This window comes from Miniopterus natalensis, chromosome 5 (genome assembly GCF_054644295.1).
Source record: "Miniopterus natalensis isolate mMinNat1 chromosome 5, mMinNat1.hap1, whole genome shotgun sequence".
Lineage (NCBI taxonomy): Eukaryota > Metazoa > Chordata > Mammalia > Chiroptera > Miniopteridae > Miniopterus > Miniopterus natalensis.
The window spans coordinates 40,944,917-40,971,558 of NC_142085.1; the positions used below are offsets into that span (position 1 = coordinate 40,944,917).

General features: G+C 37.5%; 1 protein-coding gene across 1 annotated transcript in view; it reads right to left on the reverse strand.

The window, feature by feature from the left end:
- SNAP91 (synaptosome associated protein 91) overlaps window positions 1-26,642 on the reverse strand; it is a 108,730-nt gene that overhangs the window by 76,335 nt on the left and 5,753 nt on the right. The window contains exons 2-4 of the mRNA XM_087817486.1: window positions 3,773-3,915; window positions 3,033-3,108; window positions 2,036-2,138 (exon numbers count right to left, since the gene is read on the reverse strand). Coding sequence (XP_087673612.1) covers window positions 2,036-2,138; window positions 3,033-3,108; window positions 3,773-3,915 — 322 coding nt within the window. The remainder of the gene's footprint in view (window positions 1-2,035; window positions 2,139-3,032; window positions 3,109-3,772; window positions 3,916-26,642) is intronic.

The window sequence follows — 26,642 nt, forward strand, 5'->3', positions numbered from 1 at the left end:
ATTATGTGGGATGATTTTGAGACATGAAGAGGTTGTGGGTGATGCTCCCCTGAACTCCTCTTATCCCTTCTCACTCCTCAGCCACACAGCAACACCTTCTCTCTGCACCTCCCTCGGCGAGAAAGCAATGTGGTTTGGATGAGAGAGGTCAGTTTAATTTCTAAATGGATTTTTAAAAATCTATAACAGATAATAGTATTAAAAATCTGTTTCCTAAATGCCAGTTTGTTTCTGAGAGAGAAAACATGTCGTGGAAGTCCTCAAAACCTGTAGGACTGAGAGTCCAGATGTCATACTAGGAACCATCCATGAAGAAAAATGCATGCTGATGTCCACAGTTTGGCCAAAGGAGGATAAGTGTTTAACTAACTGCAGAGGATGCAACTGGAAGCTAGTGCCAGAGGGTGCGTCAGACGGGGCACTGAACCCTGGACCCACCCACAGGCCTCTCAGGGAGCCCCTGCACCCAGGATGGTCCAGCAGTGGCAGTACTGAAACAGGTTAGGAACATGCCCAGGTGATGTGCACAGGCCAATGATGGCAATTTTCAAGGTCTCTCCCACTTCAGTGGTAGGAAAAGCATCCCACAGTGTTATGTTTTCATAAAGGGGTGCAGAAATTTCTAAGAAGGCTGCAGACCTGTGGTGGAGAGGCCACGATGCATCTGGGAACATCAACAATGATTGTCCAGGGCCTTGTTAGCAGTCAGAGGAAGAAGTATGGACTAGAATCATCTCTAATAAGGCGGGGTTGAAATAAATCTTAATTTTATAAAATGTTCACCCACAAGAAACTAATTTGTTTTGAATAGGCAAGTTTAATATTGTTCATCACCATGATTAAAAAGCTCAAAGCTAAGGCTGGGCAAGCTATTAGAAGAATATAGCTTTTTGTGTGGATTCCTGAGACCAATATATTACACCTGCTACAATACCTTGTCATTCTTTCAAGGGAGGAACAGGCACAAGATTTGCACAAATTTTTGGCTGAACACTTCTGATTAAACTCAAACATCTATTTAGAGGGAAATAAATGTTAATTAAGAATTAAAATGTGTTTCGGTTTCAGTGAGGTTTTCTTAATCAATGGTTAGTTAGTATTAATAATTAGTTCAATTATGGTGGGTGTGTGTGTGTAATACTAGGACTGCATTACCTCTCAAAAACAGATCTCCCCCATGTACACAGTTTAGTTTAACCTCAATCAGAACACACTGAAATAATTATTGTCAATTTCAGTCACTGTTCTTTTAAATAAACTTTATTTAAATTCTCTCCATTTAAAACTATTTAAAGATATATATGTGTTTAAGAATTTTGAATTGATTTTAACAAATAAAATGTTATAACATTTCAACTCTGAGCATCATCAGATTTTAACACAAGAAAATATAAAGTGATGCATTAGCTGGTTTGGCTCAGTGGTTAGAGCATCAGTCTATGGACTGAAAGTTCCTGGGTTCGATTCCAGCCAAGGGCATGTACCTTGGTTACAGGCTTGACCCTTGCGCCGCGTGCAGAAGGCAACCAATCGATGTATCTCTCTCACATCGATGTTTCTCTCCCCCTTTCCACTCTCTTTGAAAAGCAATGGAAAAAATACCCTTGGGTGAGGATTTAAAAAAAAAAAGTAATGCATATTACAACCTCAAGGCTAACTTCTATAATATTATTGAGGTTTTTTTTCAAGTATTTGTAAACTAGGCCTTTATAATCAAAATCAGTTGGCATTTAAGTTTAATTAAGCCCGGCTGGGTGTGGCTCAGCGGTTGAGCATCGACCTAGGATCCAGGCGTTTGGGGTTCGATTCCCGGTCAGGGCACATGCCTGGGTTGCGGGCTCGATCCCCAGTGGGGGATGTGCAGGAAGCAGCTGATCAATGACTCTCTCATCATTGATGTTTCTATCTCTCCCTCTCCCTTCCTCTCTCTGAAATCAATAAAGATATATTTTTAAAAAAAAGTTTAATTAAAAGAAATTAAGTATGCTTCAAGGACATATTCTGCTCAAATAAATAGGAGAAAGGAAAAACCTACCCTTTCTTCACTCTGGCAAAATCAAATGCCATCTGTCTGTAAGAGAATGCCTTTTCATTCAAATATCTACTGTAGCGCCTTATAAAGGTAGACATATCATAACCTGGGGAAGGAGCAGAGGAAATAAAACTAATTAATAAAATACCTCCACAATTGTGCTTTGCTTAGTACCAATTTCCTTTGCCTCCCCAAATGTAAATAATTCTAAGATGAGGTCAATAAGTGTATCAGACAGGCCTCCTTTAAAATCTTACTGCAGGCAAAAATACTTTTGGCATGAGACATTCCATGACTATTCAGTTTAGTTACGCTACCATCCTTGTATAGGATGTCTGTTCTGATTTTTCCTTGCATTTTTGTTCACTGTTTCAAATAACACCCTGTTTTAGACTTAACAGATGTAGCTCTCTGAGAACTCTCCCCTTGCTCGTGTGCTTGCCTTATACGTAACAGTAACCAGTAAATATGATGAATGAACAGATGATTGCAGTTTGAATTGCATTCATTTATAAAGAACATTCCCTTAGGACTGTTACCTGCTTTTTAAATTGGGACAATATCTTTCATTTCACTGCTTCTTGCACCACTATAAACAAACCGCTGTGGGTCTAGCATGCCCATTGTTACCTTTTAAAGTAAACACTAAAAAGACAAAAATAAAATTTAAATAATTTACATGCTGAGCCACTTTAATGATGGGATACTTAAAAGCTAGTATAAACTAACTATATATAGGGTATCCCAAAAAATGTATACATACTTTGAATAATTATTAATTCCAATGGGTTAAATCTGAAAAGAAAGAAACATCAATTGAGCTATCAAAAAATGTGTGTGTATACATTGTTTTGGGATACCCTATACTTTTCATTTTTTTCTTAAACACCCAGGGGAGCTATCAGTTATAATAATTTTGTATTAATAACCTCACTTCAAAAATAAAAATAATTCAGCATCAAAAACATTAGCAAAAAAATGATAAAATGAATATTCTCACCATGGGATCCACTTTTGTCCAAAAAATTGCTGAGATTGAATAGTGTATTTCTAGAGGCCAAATACTGAATAAATCTCTGAAAAACAAAAATTAGAATTATACATCAATATTCTCAAATCATACCTTTAGATAATTTCTGGTACTAAAGGGAGTTTTTATCTTTACAAATTCTCACTCTTTTCTTTTACTTAGTTATAAATCTTCTTAGTCTCTTGACTTTTTTTAAGGCGCGGGGAAAGACTGAATAATACTCACTGAGTTAGAATTAAATTGTATGATCTTTCATTTCTATATATAACAGAAACATTGCAATTTAATAGGATTCAGTAGGCATCCTATACAAAGTGGGGAATTTTTATTGTATTAATGTTTTCCAAAATTAAACATTTTTATGAAAGCGAATTTTCACTTAAAGGCACAAAGGAATATTTTCTATGGGAAAAATAATTTTATTGTTCCTTCTTCCTAACATTTTTGCCCGCCAATACATTTACATGGTATACACATTTAGGTACCTGTAATACTTAATACGTATTTACCTCTACTAAAATGTCTAACAACATTTGCTGTTTGAAAAACAGCTAAATAGAAGATTAAAACTACTCTAAATGAATTTGAACCATATATTTCCTCTTTTTTTCCTCCGAATTAGTGAAAACTCGAAGGGCCTTAAGTAGTCATCATACTCTTTTATAAAAGCCTCACTCCCCCACCCGAAATAGAAAGTTTACTTAGTTTACCTCATTTCCGTGCACCATTAGATGATGTGTTGTGACTAAAGCTTTAAATACAACCACCCAGCTACTGTTCGTTGCCCGCTCGAAGAGCGTGTCGGCCATCTGAGGAATATTAACATTGGTCTCGTTGGTAGCCTGGATCAAATCTACGAAAATAAAAGATATCAATCAATGATATTCATCATTATATACTAAACTTCATTTCAAATGTTAAACATCTAAACCTGTTCACTGAAATTTCAAAATTGCTTTGAAAATAGTTAATAAAAATTTAAAATTAAACTGTATTATTTTCACACATATATTTATGAAGACATAAATATATTTGTTACCCAATATATTTGTTTTTTCTTGAGCTTATTTTTTTCTATTGAATTCTCTTTTATACCCTCTTCTGAATTTTACCTATTTTCTGTTACCAATGTCATTTTTAAATTACAAACTCAGGAAAGCTAAGCCTCATATTAATCTTCTTCATTATCCCTCAAAGCATAATTGTCTCCAACATGTGGGCACTTACTCTATGTACCATTTGAAGTCACTAACCATAAATGTATTTTTTGAAATAGCTAAAAGCATATTTCACTTGGATTTTCATTTTGATGGATGTTAATAAATACATTTGTCACATAAGTGTCAGAATGAGAGCAAATAGTAAAAGGAAAGAATTTTACTACACCCATCTAAGCTTTCAGAGAACATCATGCATGCACTAAATTGCTATAATTTGACTTGAGTTTCTATGGGAGTAAAACTTTGTAATACATTCGCTATCCACACCTACATATTATCAGTATGATTCCAGGTCTATTTCAGGAAAAAAAAATATACAGTGGCCAAGAGGGGCTGCCCAGCATTCAGAAAACATGGTAGGTGTCAAAAAGTTAGCAGAGGCAACCAAAGAGCATGTGCTAGCAAACAAAATCTAAGCCACACCGGGGCAGTGCAAATTTAAGAGGAAATAACACAGACTTCTTTTGCAGGCCACACCCACCACACGGATAACTGCTGGCATACCCAGTTCCTAGGAAATCGCAGGCAACAAACACAGGCACAAATCCATTCCTTTCTTTACTCAGAATCCACACTCAGTAGTCATTAAGCTATATATTTGTTTTATGCATTTCTCTGTTTTACAATAAATAAGGTTTTAAAAAATTGATACTCCATCACTAAAAATAGCTCTTAATTTCTAGACTAAAGTATCAATAATTGTTCTGACTTACAAGTGGACCAAACCAGGCTTATTTCTGACTTTATATTTATTTTAAATTCCAGTCATCATCCCTATCCCCTTAACTCCCCTCCCTCAATATTTTCCTTTATTGGAATTCTGTACGTCCTTCAAGAAATCCCTCCTGATCCCTTTTAAATGCAGCCTCATGTGACCTCCCTCTGTTTTAAAACTTGAAGTGTTCTGCTTTGCTGGGTGTTCAGATTAGATGTGTGTCTGTCATAAGTTCTTGCCATACCAAAGCTCCTTGAAGATGGAAACAGTCACACCAGTGTCTGTTTCCTGTGCGGCCCTTCTCAGAGCGCAGTGCACATTAAACTTCTGTTGAGCAAAATGTACACAAGCTATACTTTAGCCCCAAATATAAATGGTTCGTTGAAAAAGAAAAATCACTATGCTATAACACTGTTTTCTGAGACAATATCACGGGACTAATTTATATTTGAAATTCTGTGCCAGTCATAAATTCTCCTATTTGTTTGTTTACTGAACTGGGCTCTGGGAATACTGAAATGCATTGCTGGTCAGAGGAGACAGAAGCATTTCGGATAACAGAGAAATCCCTGTAAGAGATGAGTAAAGAGAGGCGACATAATAGAGCAGAGCGAGCCCTGGGCCAGAGCCCAGCTCAGCCCCTGCCTAGATGTGTGACTCAGGCAAATTAATATCTCTTAGATTTGGGCCCTCATAATTTAAATAGGGGTAATAATTACTACTTTTCAGGGCTATTATAACAATTGCAAATAGTCTAAACAAAGCAGGTGCCCAAAATAAATGTTTGTAAATACTGTTATACATACACTGCATTATGAGAATACAGTGGGACATTAGGGAAGATCCCACAAGAAGGGCCCTAACATCAGCTACGACATGCCAGAGGAGCGAAGTGTGGAGCCATAGGAGGTGGTATGTCCTCAGACAACTGTAGTGGTCTCAGGGCTAGGTGTTGGCAGGTGGTGAATAGCAACTTAACTAAGAGCTAGGGAATGGCCAGTGAGGGATCTCACACATGATATCAAAGAGTTTGGACTTCACCCTACGGACTAAGGGGACCTCCTGGAAAAGTATTAATAAGACTTCACTTCTAGAGTCAACCACATTATTCAGCTATCTGCAAGGTAAGCAGAGGCACAGGATAAGCAATAATCACCTTTGCCTAGAGATACTGGGAGATGTAAAAATGGCAAGTGAGAAAGCCCAGCTGAGAGTCAGAGATGACGTAAGCCTAAACTAAACTAAACTAAAGGCAGTGAAAATCGGGGGAGATGATGGATGGAACAGAAAGATATTTACGAGGGGTACACCTGACAGGATTTGCAGGTGACTAAATGGATATTAAGAGGTGAGGGCAAAGGAATTTATTGGCATCAAGGTGTTAGCAGTACTCCCTTACTGTCCTTCTGTAGAATCAGTAATGATGTCACCTCTCTCATAATGACCTGATATCGATCATTTATGTCTTCTTTTTTCCCCCCTTATTGGTCTAATAAAGGCCTTTCAATTTTATCAGTCTTCTCAAATCATCTCCACAATTCAAGAGACCATGAAGATCCAGCTGGGGTCGCCCACCCTTTGCTATAGCCTAGAAACCCTCTCATGGCAGTCAGCTGGGACGACCCTAGAACTCACCTTGCTCGTTTCCCATCTCTCAGGGATCCCTGTCCTTCACTGCTTGATGTCCAGTACATTTAAAAGTGATTTGATAAACTGTCCAGTCTCTCAGTTGTTTCAGGAAAGAGAATAAATACAGGCCCCATTATTCCATTTTCCACAACATGTAAGTCTCTCTTTTTTGGTGATTTTAAAGCAGTTGAAGATATGTTAGAAAATCTATCTGAGGCAAGGTATGATCATCAAAATAAGAGAATATAATAAATAGATAAAAGTGGGAAGACAACTTTTAACTTTTAGGAGGTGTAAATGTTCACTAAAATAAGAAAACACCAACAAACACAAATAGCGCTCAAACTTGAGATCACCTACATCTCTTCCCAGTACTGGGTGAGACCTTTGGGAGAACTGTGGCAAGTCTAGGCAGGGCTGGACACGTAAGATGAAATGACTTAGTGAGGGTTTAGATGGCAGAGATGCCTAAAGGGGAGGCGCAGAGAGCCACATAAATGACAGCAAAGGAGGGACGGCAATAGTATGAAGTGATGACCCTCAACTGCCAACGGTAGATAACAAGGAAAGAGTGAACGCCCGCCTGGGAGTTTGCAGAGATAAAGGGGAGCAGTTTGTAAATGTGCCCAATATGATAAATAGCATTTGCAGAACTTAACAATAGTATCCTTCTTCAAATAAATTCTTCTTTAAATAGAAAAGTATAAAATGTGAACTTGAAAATTTTTCACTTACCCTAATCAATACAGCTAAATAAAAACTTTGTTTGTACTTTTATATTACTACATGCAAACTTGAATGTACTCTAGCTTCTAAACTATTTAGGTAACTGCTCTCAAAGAAAAATATGTATATTTTGTAATTTCTTTGTAGTCCTTTGTAGAAATATATACCCCCCCAAAATCCCCTATGGTATTTGTTCCCCTATAGAATTATAGCAGATTCAAAATTAGAAGATGCTGGAGCCAGGTCAGACCCAGTTTAATTACAATCTGTTACTTAATAACTGTCTGACCTAGAGCAAAGGTGTCCCTCTTAACTTCCATTTCTGTATTACTATGATGAGGATAATAATAGCACCTATGTGACAGCTGTTTTATTAAACTGGGTAAGGCAAGCAAAGTATCTAGTAGGGCCTGATACATTATAAGGGAAGGATATCAAAGTACTAGCACAGAGCCTGATACACTATATCCACCCCTTACAGTGTATCAGGCTCTGTGCTAGATACTTTGCTTGCATTATACTCTTTCCTTCCTTCCTTCCTTCCTTCCTTCCTTCCTTCCTTCCTTCCTTCCTTCCTTCCTTCCTTCCTTCCTTCCTCCCTCCCTCCCTCCCTCCCTCCCTCCCTCCCTCCCTCCCTCCTTCCTTTCTAACCTATCTACCTACCTATCTAAAATGTATATGGCTATATATTATACTATACATACATAATATAGTATACACTAATAGGGATAGATACACAATTATAATTAGATCCACCCTTTGGCTACCTATATCAAAAGACTTGACATACTCTGTTAATTAAGTCAGCTAATCCATTCATTAACAAATATTTTCTGAATGCTTATCATGTGCCAGGCCCTGTTCTATCAGCTGGAGATATGGTAGTGAACAAAACAGATATCATCTGCCTTCATAGGTCTTACTTACTAACTGAGGACACAAACAACTAGATATACACTGTCAGGTAGGGATAAATACTGTGATTAAGAAATAAAGGAAGAGCCTGGCTGGCATGGCTCAGTGGTTGAGCATTGACCTATGATCCAGGAGATCGTGGTTTGATTCCCGGTCAGGGCACATGCCCCAGTTGTAGGCTTGATCCCTGGTGGGGGGCGTGCAGGAGTCAGCTGGTCAATTACTCTCCCATCATTGATGCTTCTATCTCTCTCTCTCCTTCTCCCTTCCTCTCTCTGAAATCAATAAAGACATATTAAAAAAAAAGAAAAGAAATAAAGGAAGGGATAGAAAGTAATAGTGTGTACTGTTTCAGATAGAGTGATGAGAAAAGGTCTCCCCAAGGAAATGATATTTAAAGAGACCTAAATGCACTGAAGAAACCAGTCATTCGGTCATCTTTGGAAGGAATGTTTCATGCAGGGCAAACAGCAAATGCAAAGGTCCTGAAGTAAGAACATGCCTGAAAGGTCCAAGAAACAGCAAGAAAGCCAATGTTTCTGGAGCAAAGCAAGGGAGAAAGTGGCAGAAAAAGAACTGATCAAACCACATAACTCAATGCATTACAGCTCACAGGAAGGACTTACAATTTCATTAAAATGCAATGGGAAGTTGTTTGAGGGTTTTGATCAGGGAAATGACATAACCCAACTTATATTGTGAAGAATTACTATGGTGGCTATATGAAGCACAAACTCGGCAGGAGGGAAGTTAGGGAGACAAAGGTACGTCTATTGTCTGAAACACATAAAAAGATGTCCTCAGAGTTATGCCAACATTTAAGCAACGTGGCAAATTATACATTTAAAGGGCTCTAAACATGGGTCAGTTTGAGATTCAGGCAATAGCAACTTTTCAAAATAAATATTATAAATTACTGTGATTCTTTGACCAATTGGGGGAGAGGAGAAACTGACCACCATACTTCCCGAATGCAGCACCACGACTCACAGAGCTTCAAGAAGCCAGCACAAGAGCCCACCCACCCGCCTGTATGACTGGACCCAGGGTATGTCCCACTATTGCTTGGGATTGGGGGTGGGGAGCCAGTGAGCAGCCACATGCCAAACATTGTGTCCTGTTAACTCCAGGATGGCAGAAAATTATTAGGACAAAAATGGAAAGTTTACTTTTTGCCTTTTGGATTCTGTAAACAGCTGTACAAGATAACAGTTAGGCAGGTCACTGGATTTCTTTAGCATAGTGTCTTCATTTATCAGGTAGAAATAATTGCATCTGTCCTCTGGCCATAATACTACATTGCTCTTATATTTTATCTTCTTCTGATGGTTTTCTTAACAATTAAAATGGGGTTCTCAAAAGAACTCTGTGCTTTAAGGACTGGATGACAATTTATGTGAGCAGAACTGGGGGCGGGGGTTGTGGAAGGATTGAGCAAAAATGGAAAAAAAAAGAGAGAAAAAACTAACTCATGGACAGGGACAACACTGTGGTGACTGCCGGGAAAGGGGGGCGGGAGGAGGGAGGAGAGAGTATGGGGGTCATAGATGGTGATGAACAGGGTCTTGACTTGGGGTGGTGAACACACAATACAGTGTATAGATAATGTATTATAGAATTGTGCACTTGAAACCTGTGTAGTTTTGTTAACCAGTGTCACCCTAATAAATTCAATTTTTAAAAAGGGTACATAAAAAAAGTAGAGAGTATTATAGAGGTAGAAGATGACATTTGTAACAGACCACTGAAACAGAAGATTGTGGTGTTCTGGGCAATCCACAAAGAATCTCAAGCCAGTTCTCTAAGCTGGCAGTCACTGCTGGGAGGTGGCCTTTGCTGACTTCGTTGCCAGGGAGATTGCAGAAGATACGTGTAGCCCGGGTTTCTGATGTCCTGCTACTGCCACTCGATGACCAGCTCTAGTCTTCAAGTGTGTCAGCTAAATGAACTCATGTCCTGTTTCCATGATGGCCTTAAGTTTTGTTTTTGCTTTTTCCACAGAGCCTTGGACTGAAAACAAGTTTAAGGGGTTTACATTTACATAATCTCAAAACAGTACTTTAAGGAGTGTCTGGAAAAGAGTTTGCCATGTTAGTAAGTTCACCATATCCCAACATCCCAACACTGACCAACCCTGCATGTCTTTTGAAATATCTAACCTAAGTTCCTCATGCTCTAATCACAGCCCATCACTCCCTATTGCCCTCAGAAAAGAACAGCCATTTCACCTTCAGCTAACTCTTTATATCCAACACCTCCTTTCTGAGTGCTCTCCAGCCGTAAAAAAAGTAATGCTTCATGGTTAGGACTCACGCAGCAGGAGCAAGGCATCAGTTTTCTGTTCCAATCAAGTTCCCTACCCACATATGTGAAACGTATGTCTCCTAAAAATAAATAGTATCCCTAAATGGCAACTCCTGCAGCAGAAATTCAGGACTTTTCTCCTTTGCTGTATCTACAGCCTCATCTCTAGGATACCTCCCAAAGTTAGTACAGGGCCGGATCTTATCTACCTTCTTACCTTGCTCCTCCCCTAGGCAAGTCCTGGGTAATGCCTCCAGCATTATTCCATTTCCTTGGCCCTACCCAAAGTCTTACTGTTTCTATTCTTCAGAACTTTCTACAGAACTTCTGGAAGGAAACGTCCAAGAAAGACCCAAGTATATTTTCTTTCTGAAATAACCATGAATACAACTTTAGTTCTTAACACACACACATACACACACACACGCACACAGGGCGATCCCCCTGCCCCCCCAAATACATACAGACTTTGAATAATTATTAATTCCAATGGGTAAAATCAAAAAGGAAGAAACATCAGTTGAGCTATCAACTATCAAATGTGTATACATTTTGGGGGACACTATATATATATAAACTTTATCGTAGTAAAAGAGAAGGCAAGAATTAAGTGAAATGAAAAGAATATATAAGCTTCTCCTTAATTCTAGGGGGAAAAATAAAAAAACAAAAATGTTTTAGAGACACTGAAGAGAAGTTTGTGAGACATTTACTGATGAGTGAATGCAGGGGAAAAATGAAGAATGGTCAGAAACTCAGGTGTTACAGGTGGTAGCTGCAGAGAGGTAAATCAGGAGGTCAACCCTGAGACCCCGGGCCGCCTCCCCATCTCTTCCTTTCCCACAAAGCCTGCACAGCTGAGAGCCTCCGCCAGGCTACCCCACTCTACGCTCTTTTATCCAACAGGTATTAAAAAGAATCAAGTTCCTACCTAGTTCCACTTAGTTTAGGGAGGAAAAGCTCTTTCTGATGTTTCGGAATGGAACTCACACAGGCCTTACCAACATTGTAACAATGACTAGTTTCTTCATTAGTTCAGTCCTATGCTCAGGACATTATGATTAATACAGGCTAACCCAGCTTAACATCTTAGCTATGCTGGTTTGGAATCTCTCCTTTTACCCTTCAAATACAGCCCCATAGCTTCCCCAGCAGAGTTTCCTTTCAAATCTGCCTCTACCTTTTATCCCCTTTGTAATTTCCTCGTGCAGGCCCTCATTATCACTGGGCTCCCCAATATCTCTATCTAGTCTCCATTTCCCCATAATGTAGCCATTTTTGACACAACCAGATATTCTTGAAAAACAAATCTGATAATGGAACTCTCTTTTTAAAAACCCTGCATTGGCTTCTTGCTGCTTTATAAAATAAAACTAGGGCTTGCATTTACATCATCGAATACTATGCAGCTGTAAAAATGAAGGCTCTTACCCTTTGGGACAGCATGGAGGGAACTAGAGAGTATTATGCTAAGACAAGTATCACATGATCTCACTCACATGTGGAATCTAATGAATAAAATAAACTGATAACAGATACAGAGACACAGAAGCATGAAGCAGTCTGACAAATTTCAGAGGGAATGCGGGCTTGGGAAGTGGGGGGAGAGATTAATCAAAGAACTTATATGCATGTATGCATAACCTGTGGACACAGACAATAGTGCGGTGAAGGCCTGAAGGGAGTGGGAGGTGGGGGATGCCGGGTGGAGGAGATCAATGGGGGGGAAGGGGGGGACATCGGTAATACTTTCAACAATAAAGATAAATTAAAAAAAACAACAGCTAGGGTTCACCTCGATGATTCTTTAAGACACAGCCTACCTTACCTCTCTTTTCTTTTCTCTACACACTATTGATGCCCATCAGACTTCTTTGTCTAAAAAACTTGTGTGTCTCCCAATATTCAGCCAAACATCACCACTTCAGAAAAGCCTTTCCTACGCCGTTCAGGCAAAACTGGCCATTTCCTCCTCTGTTCTCTCACAATACATCAGTCAAACCTTCACTATATCACTTACAATGGTGTATTAGCATTGGTTTGCTTATATATCTATCCTATGAGGCTCTCCATCGAGGCTGCTGTGTCTTATCTCTGTTTTCTCATAGAATCTCACTGAGCAGTAGGTTCATGGGAGACCCTCTGCTTAACTGAGCCCCTGAGGAAATCAAGTGTCGCTCTGAGGTAGCAAAGATACCTGTTCTTCAAGATCTTTCACCTTCAGATGTGCCACTCATCATGGCCCAGGGCAGGGCTTAGAACAGCCTCTCCCGTCCATCTGCAACGTTAGGGGCAAAAACATTTAGGGCCCCCCAGAGAAAGGGAAGCTGGTGGTAGGCCAAAGCAGCTTGATGACAGAGGTGCTATCATGGTCACTGAACTGCCTGCCATCCCTTTACTTTTGTTTATATTGAGGTCTTTAAAACTCGCCTATGAAACTACATGGCACAGCTTTCAAACAATTGTCATTTAAAACCTTGAAATTAAAATACCTTTTTTGGCACTCATACCAAATTATAAGACCACAAGAGCAAGAAAGCCAACACCCAGCAAAACAGGCTATGGTCCTCAATAAACATCTGTTGAACAGGGCAAAATAAAGAACCTTAATACATTTTGCTCATCCAAAGAATGGCAAAAAATGGTAGATTACCAGAAAAAATAAAGCACAAAACAAGTCCTAAAAATGGAAATGTCCAAATAATTTTGGGATAAAATTGTTTAAAATCCTAGTAAAGATGAACTCATTTCAGTACCATGGGGTTCCTGTCACTCTGTAATCTAAGTATAAAAGTCAAGAGAGAAGTCGGTAAAGACTGAGGTCTGAAATTTATTTAACCTTTGACATCATTCCTCAAAAAAAATTATGGATATAAATATCACAGCTTTAATTTCCTATTAATCCATGTGAAATACTGGTTTCCAACCCCCCCCCTCCCCTTCTTCAGGTCAGTTGCCTCACCTTTCAATATTTTCTATTTTACACATTCCATTTTGACATTGAACTCTCCATATTTTCTGTAGGTTATAAAATTTTGTCTTAAGTGGTTGGCTATAATTTTCTTCATTTTTCCCCTTTTACTTCCTTTCCATTTCTTATTACTTACCTTATTTTCATTTTATATGTTAACAGTTTTTATTAATCTTAACGATTTCCTTCTACCCTCCCTTATTGCTAAATGATTAAGATTTCCTTTGTATTTATGATGAATATGAAAAATACCCTCAGGTAAGTTTCCTTGGACATAAGGATAAAAGGGAGCATCATATACTGAAGGTTTTCCAAATAACTATGGACACAGCAATAACTTAATTTGAAGGTTTTAATTTTTCCCGGGGAGCGCTTCCTGATACTGTGATGAACAAACCTCTTCTTGCGCAATGAGTAACATTGTGACCAAGACAAACGCACCACTCCTGTGACCCCGCTTTGTAACCACTCCTGTGACCCCGCTGTCTAACCGCTCCTGCGACCCCGCTGTCTAACCGCTCCTGCGACCCCGCTGTCTAACCCTTCCTGCGACCCCGCTGTCTAACCGCTCCTGCGACCCCGCTGTCTAACCGCTCCTGCGACCCCGCTGTCTAACCGCTCCTGTGACCCCGCTGTCTAACCGCTCCTGTGACCCCGCTGTCTAACCGCTCCTGTGACCCCGCTTTCTAACAGACCTGCGCTCTCCCTGTTCTCCTTTCTCTGCGAGTCTCAGAAGAGACTAGAGCATAATCTGAGATGTCAAAGTTAGTTAGGAAGCACCTGTTTGAAGGTTTGTGGGTCTAAGGAAACACAATTCAGCTCAGTTACACGTTAATAATAAAACGCTTAACTCTCTGCTAAAGCAATGTGTTGTTTGGCTGGTTGTATCTATACTGACACACGCCTCCAAGCAAAGAGAAGGCCGACAGTACAAAGCCCAGGGTGCTTTTCGTAGGACTAAGTTTGGAAACAAGAAGAGTGAATCTTTAGCTCAAGAGAGACAGGCAGGTTGTATAATTCTGGCAATTCCCGCTTTTCTATCTTGTCCTAACACACTTCAATTTCATCTCTTTGGCTATACACTATAAGAAAAATAAAATACATGGTATTAGTTTGGTTCTCCTAAAACAGTCTCACAATAATTATTAAACTAGCAGGGGAAAGGCATTAATATTTACTTCTAAGAAATATCATCTTGTATAAAAACTATTTTAAGCTACCATGTAACAGTTTTATATAAGATAACCAAGATTTAATATATATAATGAGTTATAATATGATGCAGAGATGGCTAATATTCCTTCCTTATGCATTTCAACTCTAGTTATCATTATTAAAATTGATTGTAGAGAGGGGAGAAGCGGGAGAGAGAGACAGACGGACAGAGACAGACAGACAGGGACAGAGACAGAGACAGAGACAGAGAGACACTGATTCTGTTGTTACACTTATTTATGCATCATCAGTTGCTTCTTGCCTTTGCCCTGACCGGGGACCGAGCCTGTCACCTTGGTGTGCGGGGACAACACTCTAACCAACTGACCTGTCTGTCTAGGGCTCAACTCTGAGGATCTTACTATCTATGATTAAACGTTGAGTTTTTAAGATTAAAAGTTTAACTCAAAACTGGTACTCCTAAGACAAGGCAAATGTTTGTCCTTTTTACATTTTTAATAGCCAACTTTAGCAATTATAAGAAATATATAACAAAAAGCACACAAATTGTTTAAAAATAGAATAGCTCATAATCATGACCTACTTAAGATTTTTGACAAGCTCTACAAATTATAACCTCCCTGAAGTTATACTGTACCTGGTCAATTAGCTTATTAAATGTTATGAATTTTTAAACACACAGCTTATTGTTAGCTATAAGGACTAAATTTTTATATGTAAAATTAAAAGTGATTCAATTATCCAGCTAATAACTTTTCAAAATGTCTTCAATCCAAACATTAACATTAGTGTCCTTGCTATTATTTATTGACTAAATTTTGTTATATGGTTCCACTAAGTTTTGTTCACCTTTCTATTAGTACCAAAACCTGTCAAAACCTTTCAAGTATATTTCACTATTAGCTTAAACCATATACATTGAGATTCACCATGAAACCGATCTCACTTTTAAATCAATTTTATCAGTTCAAATTGTTTTCTAAATATTTAAAAAAAACCTTTCCTCAAGGACAATTCATTAGTGCTTAATGCAAAACAATATATTTAGTGTGTCTTCATTTCTAGTCATGTCTTCAACAATAACCAAATCGTAATCATAAAGAATCTAGGTCCAACAACAGTCACTCCACATATTTTAGTTGTGTAACTTCCTACATATCTTAAACATTTCCGTGGAGAACCACCATTATTTTTTTAAAGAATCAATAATCCTTTAGTGGAACCATATTGGAATAGTTTTAATATCTAAAAAAATGCTAAGTCTAAACTTTTTTTTTACCAAGTCTTAATAATGTATGTTAGGAAATGATATTAATCAAACACAAGTTATACTTATATTTTGATAATTATTACTAACACTTGTCAACAGAACAAAAACAAGATCATAAACCCATATAGTGAGGGCTCAATTGCCCCATATCTTTTCATATCGTCTAGGAATATACTACAGTCTCTCAAGCTCATGCCAAAGATAAGCACAGAGCAGCTGAAGTGGGCTCGTTTCGCCTATTTATTGCTGCACAAAGTACCTCACCGATGATACCTGGGAAGGTAACTGCTGGGGTCCAGAAGACATTTTCCTCCAGTCACAATAATTTATCAAGTAATTTAGGGTTGAAGTTTGTTGTTGTTATTGCTGTTTTTAACAAACCTATTCATTTAAATGTTAGCATAACCCCATGATGCCTTAGAAGAGACTGAGCTCTCCCCTCATCCCCACATAAGTTAATTGGCCCAAGATCACAGCCAGAAAGTAATAGAGCCTGAAATTACATTAGGTCCTCTGATCACAAATCAGTACTCCTTCTGCTGAACCTTCCACCACCTCCCAAAGTCTGTAATTAAAAAGTATGTTAAAATAAAGGCCTCTGGAGCAAATCAACAAAAGGCGTAACTGATGAGGGTTGAGACTGGCTCAAGGATAGTCATTTGTACCCACCCTCTCCATTTCCCCCTCCCCCATTAAACAGAGGAAGGCCTTTGGAGGATTTCTGCCCATGTAGCTAATTAGTGAATGACGTGCCTTTAGATCTAACCCTGTTTTTAATTCCCTGAAACAATCATATGGTGAGTAAAACTGTCATTATTTGCAGATGACGTGATACTGTATATAGAGAACCCTAAAGATTCCACCAAAAAACTACTAGAAATGATAAATGAATTCAGTGAGGATACAAAATAAATATCCAGGAATAGGTTGCATTTTATATACCGATAATGAACTATTAGAAAGGGAAACTAAAAAAACAATCCCATTCACAATTGTTTTAAAAAGAATAAAATACCCAGAAATAAGTTTATCCAAGGATGTAACAAACATATGGTGTTTTATCGGGTTTTGTTTGGGATTATTGCTACTTGTGACACTAGAGACACAGACAACATCAAACAAAGGAAAAAATATTCTTGCAGTTAGAACCTTTGATGAAATCCTGACTCCTTCTCTCATTAGCTATGGGACCTTGGATGGTCTCTAACCTCCTTGGGCCTCATTTTCCCCTCTGTAGAGTAAAAAAGGGGTATTTATCTCAAAGGGGTTTGTGAGGATAATAGCAATTGATCCTTTATTTTAATTGACTTAAATCTTACAGGAAAAGGCAGACTGCTAATGTATTATACATCAAACAAGTGAGTCAAGAATCATCTTACATTAAAAAGGAAACCATATCCATGTACTTGTACTTGAGTAGCAACTCAAAGAAAATCTCTTGGTACTAAAATTCAAATATGCTTTGCATAACTTATCATTTAAGGCAATAGATTAATACCAAACTTGATACCTGGAGAAAGTTTAGATTTTAAGTGCAAAAATTCAAAACATCCTTTTTGCACTTAAGGATGCAAAATATGAAGTCACCCTTTTGCTATTTAACAGACCAAGGAAGAACTTCTTGCCATGGTCTAATCACACAAATCTCTGAATTACTAGCTTTTAAAGACAAGCTCATTGACAAGTGAATTCTGGGCTTGGAACCATCCAAGATGAAGGCCAATTCTGGGAGTCCAGGTAAAATCAGCAAGCACTTTGTCTTAGTATCCAGTATGAATAAATTGCCTAGAGAGGTGATGGCAAATCTGTTTCATCTTAAGTGTCACCCTGACAGCAGAAATCCAAAACACTGTACATGGATGTACTTGGAAGCCAAATCAAAGCTTTGAAGAAAAGAGTGCCAGGATCAACCTGCAATGTCTGCCAAGGGTGGAGGAATATATAGTGAGTCTACCGGCCAACCATTAGTCACCCATTTGCAGAATTGCCCGGCATTGCGGAAAGAAAACTGAACAGCAGCTAGCTTATTGCTAGATAATAACAGTTACGTTCTTACAGCAGTGAAATCTCTGGCAATCCAGTGGCATAAAATAAGAGTGTTTAAGGTATAGGTGACAAGCCATGATCCAATTTCTTTTTCCCTGGATATGGCTAAGGCAATGCTCTGTGTTTATATCCCATTTCCTCGCCTGTCTGGACTGGACTTGCAGCCAGACTTCCTTCCCACCCTCTCCCACATTTTGGCAAGGCCGCTGAGTTCTTGCTAATGGAACACAGGTGAAGTGATTGCAGCCTGGACCGTCCTCCCTTCTGTCTGCCTTCCTCTGTTGGACAGATGTGCAGTGCCCAGTGGAGGACCCTGAAACCCTAGAGGATGGGATCTCTAGGAAGGAAAGCACCGTCCACAGGAGACTGATGTGAGCAAGATGTAAAATTGTATCGGCCACTCTCTCTTGGAATTCCCAACTAAGCAGTTCTGCTTGAGAGTGACAATCATCGTATCATGCCACACACACAGGCAAGCCATGCCCTGAGCAAAGCAAATGAGAATTCTTCCCTCTGAGGGATCCACAGCCGATAGCTGGGCCTCAGGACCTTGCCCTCAGCGGCAGCCGTGTGGCATGTTCGACTTCCGAGGCGTGTTCAAAAACTGAAGTGTTTGCTTCTGGGTTTACGGCGTTCATAAACCAAAATGTTTGTCAACAGAGATGTCGAAAACCCAGGTACCACTGTACATATTATGGGCATATACGTACTTTAAAAAAATGAAAACCATATCATATCTCATAAGTCATCTTCCCATGTCAAATGCACTTTAAGAATCTCATTTTTCAAGGTTGCCCAGTATCCTGTTGTTTGGGTACACCATCACTTTTTAATTAAGCATGTTGGTGTATTCAATTTTGTATTCCTATATACATTGCTGCAACAAGCACCTTTGGATGTATATCTTTTCTATTTTTCTTTTCATTTCTCTGAAATAAATTTATAGCAAACTTCTGGGTCAAAGGATTATCAAAAGTTTTGATTACTACTGCCAATACGCCTTCCCAAGGGACTGCCCAATTCATACTCTTCTTTTTCTATCCGAAAAAGTAATGCTGAACTCAACCAAAAAAGCACTTCTTTCTTTGTTTACATACACTAAATGAAATGACTAGCACAATCCCTCAGAAGAACCAAAGTCAAATCTCCATTCCACTGAGATGTGTTTATGGAACAGACCCTTGACAGGGTAATGTTACTACGGCACACAGTTCTCCATAAAATGCAAGCAAGTACAACTAAAAATGAAGTGGTTTCTTGGAACCATGAGAATTCTTGTGGAGAAAAGAGAACACGTAGAGAATCACAAAGCAATGAGGAGATGCAGGTATTAAATAGTCAGTTCAGCCTGTTCATTAGCACACCCTCAAATCAGCCCTCCATGGAACCTTCCATGGCTAAGGTCATGCTCATCCAAAGGTAGCCAAAGCCAGAATATTAACTGTCAAAATACTTAATAAAGAGGCCAGAAAAACATGAATACACTGAATACACTCCAACCCTGGTGGGTTAGGGAGTCAAAAATAACAAAATTTCATTAAGCCTTGGTCTAACTGAATTATTTAGCTAGATCATGGAGGGTTTGTAGACTGTACAATTTAAGACTATAAGAGATTATAAGAAGTTTTTTAAAAATTTATCTCAGTTTTTAAGGAAGAATCAATAGAATCTTTTCTGATGTTTTTAATATTGATCTTGAGGAAAAGAATTACAGAGCATGGTGATGTGAAAATAATTGGCTTTGCAAAGAATAGGAGAAAGATAAAATCCTTCTTTACTTGGATATTTACTTAATCTAAATTTAATAGCTTTAGTTTTTTTCTTTGGTGTTAGCAAACTAAAAACAAACCCAGGAAAGTACAGCAGGAACATACTTAGATATACTTAATATATATGGTGATTTTGGGGATTTATTTTTGGTTTTTGTTTTGGATTTTTAATAGTTAAGCCTGAATTCATTGGTGGATAGTTAACAAATGTTATAAATTATGTTACCACAATAGTACCACCAAACTAAATGGTCTTTAAATTGAAGTTTGTTTTAATACATAGTTTAAAAAAAATATTTTTAACTAAATTACACAAGCCTGCAACCTTTTTAGTCTTCATTGTCACCAATGGCATAAGTAACATTCTCCTGTGTCAAAACCATGACCCAAGAACCAAGCAACAGACAAGAAGAGGGAAAAGATGAAAAGAGGTCAGGCTATGGTGTTGTTTGAAGCTGAAAAAATAAAAACTAAATAAAATAAAAAGCAGTGATGGTGGATATCCTTGTCTACCTTTTAATTTTATTGTTAATCCTTTTGAAATTGTATCATTAATTATGATGTTCAATAGTTTTTTTTGGTATCATGTTTAATAGCATAGCTTATGAAATTAAAGAAGTCATCGCCTAGTCCTAATTTCCTAAGAATCTCTTTTAGTATGACTGGGTATTGACTTTTGTCAAATATCTTTTCAGCATCTATGATCATATGTATTTTCTGTTTTAATCTAATAATTAATTTAACTAATAAATTAATTAAGATTAGTTAAAAAAAAAAAAGGTCAGGCTAACAAGATGAACGCTGGAACACTATCAGGGACTAATGCATACTGTGTACTGTCAGAGTGCCCTGGGTTATGTTTGCATTTACAGTGAATTTGAATTCAGACAGTTAAAGTGTATGTGTTTGTGTATCTATATGTGTGTGTACACACATGTACATATATACACACTTATACACACATATCTATCTATCATCTAATCTATTTTTAAATATTGTTACATTTCCTACATGACCTACACAGAGGATATTTTCTGGCATTTACATAGCAATCAGAACTAGGTGAACAAAGCAGTGACCCATTAGGGCACCTGCTGAAGGCAGATAAGAATTATTTCGTACTGACACATGTAGAATGTGTGATTTTGCCTGTTTGGGATTCAGTTTCCTCACTTGTAAAAATGAAGAGGTTGGACAATTCCTAACATTCTCTCCAGCCTAGAAGATCCTCCGGATCTGGCCCCTGCTCACAGCTCAGGTCTCATCTGTTAACACTGTCAGTCCTCTTCAACTCAGTTTTGCAGCAACCCTTACGTCCTTTAAATTCCTAAAATATGCCTTGCTTTCTTTGAGCCTGTTCCTAGATAAGATAATGCAGCAGTCCTTGTCCTCACCTAGGTAAATCCCAGTCATTCTTCAAGTCTGGGCTTAACCATCACTTTCTCTGCAACAGGCCTCCACTGTAGTCTTTGCCTCCCCTGTTAAAACTCAGTCCTTTTTTTAAACACCTGTAATTATTTCTTTCGTTTTCGGTCTCCTCTACTAAGCTGCAAGCCTCTGATGCCAAAAGCTCTGTGTATCTTGCTCACCATGATACCCCTGCCTCCTGGAACAATTCCTGGCATTTAGTAAATACTCAAATGTTTGTTAAATGAATAAATAATGGGATTGTGCTAAATAAGCCACTGAAAGCCTCAGTACTGAAAGTTAATTTCTAATGTCTCCAAGCAGTTCATTAAAAACTAAATTAAATATGTTAACATTTATCGGTCTCTTTACAAAGACAAAACAACCTAAAGTTTTAGCATAAGCTCATCCCCTTTCCTCACTGCTTTTCTGAAATCCTCAAGTTGTTAATGGTAATATTATCATGTTAATGAGTAATATCACTACAGACACAGTGAATAATATGATTTCAGTGAAAATTAAAAGTAGGTACTTCTGAAATAATGCTCTTCTTCTGTAACTATCCTTACTATTCATAATGTATGTATTTATGAATTATAAAATGGATACTGAAAAGCAATGCTACTCAACTGTATCTAACTCAAAACAAGCTAAAGTAAATGTGTGCACACATACACACAAACAAAATGCTAGCAAAGAATTTTCTCTGATATTAATACCTAATCGTCTACTATCTAATCATTGCTGATATGCACCAAGATCAGTATACATATGCTTTAAATCCACAGCCAAAAAACTCTCCATATCAAGAATACAATTTTCCCCAAATTAAATTTTTATCATATCACAAGAATGCAAGTGTTGAGAGACTGTCAGGAAATAAACATTAACTATCCACAATGGCAATTAAATGTTTCCTTTGTTTTCCTCCAATATTATACTTCTATTCATAACCCTGAGAGAAAATGAAACACGTTGCAACTCCTTGCTCTTCTGAAAGGTTAGCAAGTAAAGGTAAAACTTTTAAATAGAAATAAGAAAAAAGGGTCTAAAATTTGGGAAATATGAAATGTGTAATAAAAAAATCATTTAGCAAATGTTTACCAAAACCTGTTCCCATGCTTTATTTGGTGTCAGGGATAAGGCAGCCTCAACTGAAGACTAGAGAAATAAAAAAACCATGATCAGAATCCCACAACTTTGTGATATGACAGGAATATATGCACAGAGACACATCTGAGAAAGAATGACTAATCTAGGTTTTAGAAATGAGATTTAAAAAATATATTAAACACAGAAACAGCATGTGCAATGGCCCCCAAATAATATAGAGTATACTGAATCTAATGAATTTCAAAGTTGTTTAGGAAAGAACTGTGGTATTTGTGCTGGGGGTGGGGATTGGTGGGGGATAGAGGATAGGAAAAATAGGCTGGTTCCATTTCTAGCATGTAGGTAGACTATCAAAAACAACACAACAACCCCAAAACCCCTCCTGATAATCTAGGTAAATAACAAGCATCCTTCCAACCATTTGGGTGAACTCAGAAGGAAAGCAATCCTCAGGGCCAAGAAAGAAAGAAGATGCAGAAAACCACATAGTAAACTGATACTGAAAAGAAGGCTTCCTGAGGCCATGTGTTAATGTGAGTGGGCAGAGGCTTAGATTTTAAGAGTCCCGTGGGGAACAGGAGACAAGGTCTTTAGGAATAAGCAAGGTGGATAGCTGGAACTAAGACCTCTGTATAAATCTAGGATCCTCATAGAGTTACTCCCTTAGTAAAATCAGAAGAAAAAAACAAAAACAAAAAAGAATACCTTCCAGCAAAGGAAGACAACAGAAAAACTTGTCCCACTCAGCTTAGGTTCTAGATAGATGAAGGAAAAGAAATATCTCTGAGGCATTTCTAACCATAGATTTCCCCCTGCCCAAGACTGTGATTCAAATTTAGACTACAGATTCATACTCCTCTAACCAAGATCCTCCGAGCCATATATGTTTCAGAATTTAAGATTTTTCAGATTTTACAAAAGTAATATGACATATACACCATATATTAATTAGTAACACCCAGTATAATCTGTACAGCACACATAATGACAATATTTCTGTAGCTCAACACATGAACCTTCATAGCAGGTAGTATAATGGCTATATCAGGTGTCAAATTTTCCCACCAAATGATTTGGGAAAAAAAATTTAAAATTTGGTCCTCTGAGCTTTTTAGACTTTCAAAATATGGACCTAGACCTGTACAAGATCAGAAACTCCAATAGCAGAAATCAACTTAAGATGCTCCCAAGATGATAGCACTGTGGGAGCTCACAGAAGCAAACACAAATCCTTTTCAGGTGATCCTAGGCTTCTCAGGATTCCCACAGATGAAGTCCTAGCCAACATGATTTAGGAGTCCAAAATTGAGGAAACAAATCATGCATGAGGGTCACGCAAAAATAATAACAGAAACAGAAATTCATGTAATGAATCTAAGACATACAGAGTATAAAATGAATTGTGTCCGAAATGGTAAAGAAATAAAAGAGGAACTTAAACATGTGAGCAAAAAATGTATGTTATAAAAAATCCTAATTTGAAAAACTTCAAAAATGAAAAAAATGTAAGTGAATAATATTAAAAACTCAAGATGAATAAAAGCAGAAAAGACACAGCTAAAGAGAGAATTAATAAACTGGAAGATATCTGAAAAACAAAACATGCTAAACAATAAAGGAAATATTAGAAACTATGAAGAGTATATTTAGAAATATAAGGATAAAATGAGAAGGTCTAACATGTGTATAATCATATTTGAAGGAGAGAATAAAGAGAATGAGTATAGGCAATAAATAATGGTAACTGGAACACTGAGAATTTTCCAGAACTGATGAGAGACATGAATTCTCAGATTCAGAGAATCCAACAAGTTCCAAATAGAATAAATAAAAGGAAGGCTACATCTAAACACACATATACTACAGAAGGACAAGGCAAACAGATTTTAAAAGCAGCCACACAAAAAAAGAGATTACCTAAAAGCAGGTAGACTAATAGTTGACTTCTTAAGGCCAAAAGAGTGACATATTATCTTCAAAGAGAAAATAACTGTCAATTTAAAATTGTATATACAGATAAACTAACCGTATACAAAAATAAACTCGAAATAGATTAAAGACTTAAATGTAAGACTTGAGACCATAAAACTCCTAGATGAAAACATGGGCAGTAGCTCTTTGACATCACTCTTAGTGCTATTTTTTTGGATATGTCTCCTCAGGCAAGGGAAACAAAACATAAAAATAAACAAATGAGACTACATCAAACTAAAAAGTTTTTGCACAGTGAACAAAACCATCAACAAAACAAAAAGACAAGCTACTGAATGTGAGAAGATATTTGTCAATTATACATTTGATAAGGGGTTAATAGCCAAAATTTATAAATAACTCATACAATTCAACATCAGAAAAAACAAACAGTCCAATTAAAAAATGGGCAGAAGACCTGAATAGACATTTCTCCAAAGAGGACATATAAATGTCCAATAAACATACGCAAAGATGCTCAACATTATTAATTATCTGGAAATGCAAATTAAAACCACAATGAGGTATCATCTCACAGCTGTCAGAAGGGCTATCGTCAATAAATCAACAAATGAGTGTTGGTGAGGATGTGGAGGAAACTCTCATGTACTGTTGGTGGAATTGTAAATTGGTGCAGCCACTATAAAGAACAGTATGGAGGTTCCAAAAATAATTAAAAGTAGAACTACCATACTACCATATGATCCAACAAGTCCTCTTCTGGGTGTTTATCTGAAGAAATCCAAAACACTAATTTGCAAAGATATATGCACCCCTATGTTTACTGAAGCATTATTTACAATAGCCAAGAAATGGAAGCAACCTAAGTGTCCAATGATAAATGAATGGGTAAGAAAGCAAGCAGTCGTGTATATATATATACACACACACACACACACACACACGCACACACACACAATAGAATATTACTCTGCCATAAAAAAGAATGAAATCTTACTATTTGTGACAACATGGATTGACCCAGATGGTATTATGCTAAGTGAAATAAGTCAGATAGAGAAAGACAAATACCATATGATTTCACTTTGATGTGGAACCTAAAAAACAAAATAAATAAAAAATAATAATACAAACTCATAGATACAGAGAACAAATTAGTGGTCACCAGATGGGAGGCCCTTGAGGAGGATGGATGAAAGGAATTAAGAAGTACAAATTGCCAGTTATAAAAAAGTCCCAGGGACGTAAAGTACAGCATAGGGAATATAGTCAATAATATTGTAATAGCTATGTATGGTGCCAGATGGCTACTAGACTTATTGGGATGATCACTTCCCAAGGTATATAAATGTCTAATCACTATGTTCTACACTTGAAATTAATATAATACTGTATGTCAACTATAATTGAAAAATAAATTTAAAAAAAAGTAAAAGCAAGAAAATTTTAGACCTAATGAAGAAATGGTGATCAAAGAAGTTGAGGAGGATCTATCTGAATAAACACTGCCTATATTGAATAATAATATCTAGCTTGGGGTTTAAAACTATGGTGCAATTAAAACACTGAACAACTATAGCATGTAAGTAAGAAGGGGGTGATTGGAGTTAAAAGTTTCTAAATTTGTTTGGGAGGAAACTTTAAGCATGCATATTAAAATTTTAAGGGGAAACACTAAAAAAACAGAAATAATATATATAGCTTCCAAATTATCAAAGTGGAAAGTTGGAATTAAAGTAAAAACTGAAGCAACTGAAAGAAGGGGGCAAAAAACAAGCCCAGAGAAGTAGTAAGGGCAAATCATTAAGGATTACATGTATCAGTTGTTATAGTGGTAGGAGTAGCAGTAACGGTAGTAGCAACAACAATTGTATTAGTGATGGTTAGTGGGAGCAGTGGGATTAATAACTGATGTTCTTTCCACATTTATGTGTCAAACTCTGGGCCAGGTGTTTAACATGCATTATCTCACTTGTTCCTCACCAAAAGTGAGGTAGGTACCATTATTAGTCTTCATTTTACAGGTGAGGTTTATTACTGATCTAAACCAAGGCAGAAGAAAGCTAACGAAGGAGATTTCAGAGTGTTTTTAATAATTAGTCACCCACTGGATTTGAGAGATGAGGGATAACTCTCAGGTTAATAGTTTGGACAACTGGATGGGCAATGCCTAGTTCCTAATTGCAATTCTAATGTTTCATGTATGAATTAAGTCAATCAAAGACAGGATATCCAAAGAGGGGTAGAGTTGAATTTGGTTTCTTTGGAATGCCGAGTTATTTTTCCTAGAGTTTGGTTGTGAAAGAAAAGCAAGGGATGGCAGGGTGGTTGCTGCAAGAGGTCACAGAGTCCAAGGAAAGTTGTGTGTAGGTGGTTTTGCCTATTTT